We start from the raw sequence: 4369 nt of genomic DNA, 5'->3' as shown, positions 1-4369 counted from the left end.
GACGTTCGCAACATACCTTCATCTCATTTTTATTACTGTATTTAGTACATTTTTAGACTCTTGTTGTATTCAGACCTTGGTAGATGCTCATGACTAGCTAGTGACACCCTGATGTCGGGCTTGTGTAATTATTCCACACTTTTCTTTTAAATTTCTTGATGAGATATTGGTTTATAAATGGTAGAAAAACAACTTTTATTGGAAATTGGTTGATTCGAGAATTGTGTCGGCTGGTCTAGTTTCACGATAGGCGCCATCATATCCGGATCGGTTTTTGGGTCGTGACAAACTGATTTTGAAATCATTGTGCTAGTTAGATAACAGTAAACTCTAGGAGTAGTACGTACTTTTATCGTGTCTAAAATTTTTAAGATCTCTTTCTATATAATATTATGTTAAAACGTCGAGTTGTCCTTTAGCCACACAATAATATGCGGGGGCTTTATAAGGTTTTTAGCGTTGTGTCTTTTACTATAGGATATCTCTAATTCAATAATATAACAGTGTTTTAGCTAAATTTGTCAAAAGAAAAAAAAAATCAAACGGTTAAGAAGGGGGAAAAAAGGAGGAGACCTGAACATAGGGGCGGATTTAGGGGCGCAATGGGTTCAGCCGAAAACCCTTCGCCGAAAAAATACACTGTATATATAAGGCAAAATTTGTTTTTTACTTTTATATATTAAGTTTTGAACCCCCTTAACATAATTCTAAAGTGTAGTTTAGTGGTCAAGGGGGTTCAAAATCTACATAAGGTCGTGAATTCAATTCCCACTAGATACAAAAAAAAAATTTGAACCTCATTCGTGAAGATCCTGCCTCTGCCACCCCTAAACAGGAGAAAAATATAAAGTGGGTATAACTATCTTGGCTATTAATTCAAGTGATGCCCATATAACTTTAATGATGATGTTGATTTACAAATACAATGAGCAACATTAATGAGAAATTAAAATGTACATTTAAGAGATCCAACTGCTTTGACAAATGGGAGATATTGAGAGAATTAATTTAATCTCTCTAAGAATAATAGGAATCAGTTGGCGCTATATATTATACATTAAACGAGAAATTAATCATCTCTTAGAAGAACGACAATTTATTTTTGCTTATTCTATACTTGGTCATGCATCTCCATTAGAAAAGACCTTCTTCTCCTTCATCCTTTTAGTGCGAAGTCTCTTCTCCTCTGAAAGCATCTTTGCAAATCTGTTAGGGTAATCACAAAATTGAATCCAACACAATTGATTAGTTAAATATTCTCAAAGTTATTTATCTATAAATATTTGAAGTTGCTATAATCATTAATTATTTCAAGGTTTAATTTTGGATTGTGAATTATAAATTATAGACCTGATAAGAGCTTGTTCATTTGTGCCTTCATTTTCTACAGCTTCATTTTTGCAGCTTTCAAGATTCATCCTTGAAATAGGCTTCTGCAAGATGCCTTTACCAATCTTCACTAGCTCCTCCATACACTCCTTCGTTGCTTTATCAGTTGATGATGCTTCTCCGCTTAAATTATCATCCTGCCAAAAATAAAAGAGTTTAATTTCTATACACTAATCGTGTTAAAAAATATTTGCACAGTGAGATTGGGTGTGCTAATAAAGTACTATATTGATAGCTGAAATGTTTGGGAGCCTGCATATAAGGTGTATGAATCTTTTAATGGTGTGGAGCTTTTTGAGGAAAACTGTACGGATTTAGCCTAAAGCGGACAATATCACACCATGTTAAAAGTGTATTTGATCTAGTTTGGTCCAACAACTAGTATAAGAGCTCATGTTCGGTGGTAGAAGTATGGGGATTGCGGAAAAGTGCGCACACAAGAAGAAGCTAGTTGCGGGCTTTGATTATCATGATACTCTAACAATGCGAGTAGCACACAGTAAATTTCGGAAATTGACCCGTGGATCGTAGCAATGGGTCACATGGAACTTAGTTCAAAGGGGGAGACCTGTGAATCGCGATAGTGAACCACGTGGAACTTAGTTCGAGGGGGAGATTATTGGGCGTGCGAACAAAGTCACACATTGATATATAACTGAAAAGATTGGGAGCCTACATATAAGGTATATGGATCTCTTAATTGTGTGAGGCAGGAAAACAATGATGACTTGGCCTAAAGCGGACAATATCACATCATGTTAAGAGTGTACTTGGGATAGTTAAGCCCAACAATAACTATATGCGACCAAATATAAAATGGTGAAAAAAGGCACTTTAATTTTGACGGAAAAATTGGAGTAATTTATGTGTATGCAAGGGAAAATTGAGAAAAGGACCTGGATACGAAGGTAATTTTGAATATGGCCAGCAGTGCTAAAAAGTAAGGACAAATGAAGGTCAGCCATATCAGCGTTGGCAAAAGTAAAAGCATCCACCAAAGGACAGTTTCCATCTTTACAAAGCCAACTAATGAGTCCCCATTTAGCTGCTTTGATTGCATTGTACTTCCTTTGTGACTTCGATGTACCTGTTCCTACAGATAGAACTATATACTTGCCATAATCCAGGACATTTGCTGGCAATAGTTTTGCATTGGCTCCAGTTGGCCTCATCGCCAGCAGTGCCTGTTTAACCAATTCAGACAAAGTTTAAGTTATATGCAGAGACGGTGTGAAAAGCATATACAGAATCAGGTCATTTATTTAATATATATATATATATATATATATATATCCTGTCAGAAGAAATTAAAATGTGCTACTAGTAACTATGACATGCCCAAAATATAGTTGTACTATGTTTTTTGCACTTACAGGGTTATTGGACGCAACGCCTCCGTCGATAAGGTTAAATTCTCTATCATTTCCATCACAATCTTTTGTTTTGAAGAAGTAAGCAGGAAAATAAACCGGAGCTGATGAAGTACTGATGCAGATATCTGATAGTAAAACATCCATTCCAGGATCCAACTCTGCCTGCAATTAACCATATTTCATTAAACAAATTAATAGAGAAAAAAGATCAAGAGGATCGAGTAGTATTGAACTGTAATGAATTAAATACAACCTCATATGTAGAGAAAACTTGGGGCTCAAGTGTCTTAATATCATAAGTGGGAATAAGCAAATGGGTTATAGTTTCATGGAATCTTCGGTTTCCACAGATCCCTCGGATCAGATTCCTTAGATACTTGCCGTCATATTTTGGACCACACAGCATCCTGAGTAGCGTTAGGATTTCACTGTAAAAAATACAATTCGTAATGTTATGATACATCTCTATATGTATATAATTAAAAGTTGAGGAGAACCCTTGTGATCGATCATGAGGTAAAACATTATACTTGCGCTGAGGGAAGATCTTAGGACTGTGCTCAAGATAAAATGGAATTATATCCTTTGCAGCATAAAGAGGACGGCCATCTTGGTCTGGTGCCGTTAACATGGTCGCTATTAGGCCTCCAGTACTAGTCCCTGCAATCGTATCAAAGTAATCTGCAAGTCGAGCTTCTGGTCCGTCCAACTCCTGCAAACATGCAAAGCTACTATATATATATATATATACTGACAGAGTAAAGAATTTTAACACTATAGAAACAATGCATTGATGCAATATCAAACTAGCTAGGAACATAATATATATATAGCAAACGATCACTGCAAATCAAGTTGTCATATATATATATACTTGTAACTTTGATTCAAGAAAACTTAATATGGTTCCTGGAATGATTCCCCTAACTCCGCCTCCATCAATACTCAACACAGTAATTCTTTCTCCATAACAGGCCGTATTCGGGTGGTTTTTGTTCTTGCGGGTGAGTCCCTCCATAGTCTATGTGCTTAACTATTTAGGTGAAGGAATGTCTTAAAGTCTTTGAGTAATTATCTGAAATCTTCCTGAAATACATCTACCGTAATGCTAGAATTCAATTCATAATTGGTTGTGCATATATATAGATAATATCAATAACGTACTGGTAAGTTTTTACCGTACATTAACTGTTGTTAGGACCAAATGCATGTAAATAATTAGATAAACTTAAATATGAGATAAGCTAAGAATGTATAGGGGAAGAAGAACCGGAACAGATTATGGCAAAATGGAAAAAAGTGAAATTAAACACATGCGGAAGAAAAACTTACCCTCACGGTAAAATATTTCTATTTTCAACCAAGTAATTAAGAAACTGTGTACGGATTATACTTTTTAAGTTATATTTTAGAAAGTATTCATGATTACTCACCTTATGTTTAGAAATGCTTTAGTTTTATTAATCTGAATACTGTCCAAATACTTCTAATAGTAGCCAGGAGTAATAGTTTTCAACTTGAACTGGCTTTTTCTAGCGCATGGATAAATTATTGTTTAAGAGGATAAAATAATAAGGAATCAGCGTTGGGCACACCATCATCTAATT

At 35.2% G+C, this 4369-nt stretch overlaps 1 protein-coding gene across 1 annotated transcript; it reads right to left on the bottom strand.

The window, feature by feature from the left end:
- Window positions 1-994: 994 nt before the first annotated feature.
- LOC104245858 (patatin-like protein 2) lies at window positions 995-3853 on the bottom strand. Its single transcript, XM_070167470.1, has 7 exons — window positions 3637-3853; window positions 3293-3474; window positions 3016-3190; window positions 2763-2924; window positions 2286-2573; window positions 1351-1526; window positions 995-1206 (listed from the first exon to the last, which is right to left on the bottom strand). Exons 1-7 carry the CDS (start codon window positions 3778-3780, stop codon window positions 1122-1124), a joined length of 1212 nt encoding a protein of 403 aa, XP_070023571.1. The 5' UTR covers window positions 3781-3853; the 3' UTR covers window positions 995-1121.
- Window positions 3854-4369: the final 516 nt, after the last annotated feature.

The sequence above is a fragment of the Nicotiana sylvestris genome, chromosome 2 (genome assembly GCF_000393655.2).
Source record: "Nicotiana sylvestris chromosome 2, ASM39365v2, whole genome shotgun sequence".
NCBI classification, from domain to species: domain Eukaryota; kingdom Viridiplantae; phylum Streptophyta; class Magnoliopsida; order Solanales; family Solanaceae; genus Nicotiana; species Nicotiana sylvestris.
This window is presented reverse-complemented; position numbering and strand designations above follow the sequence as displayed.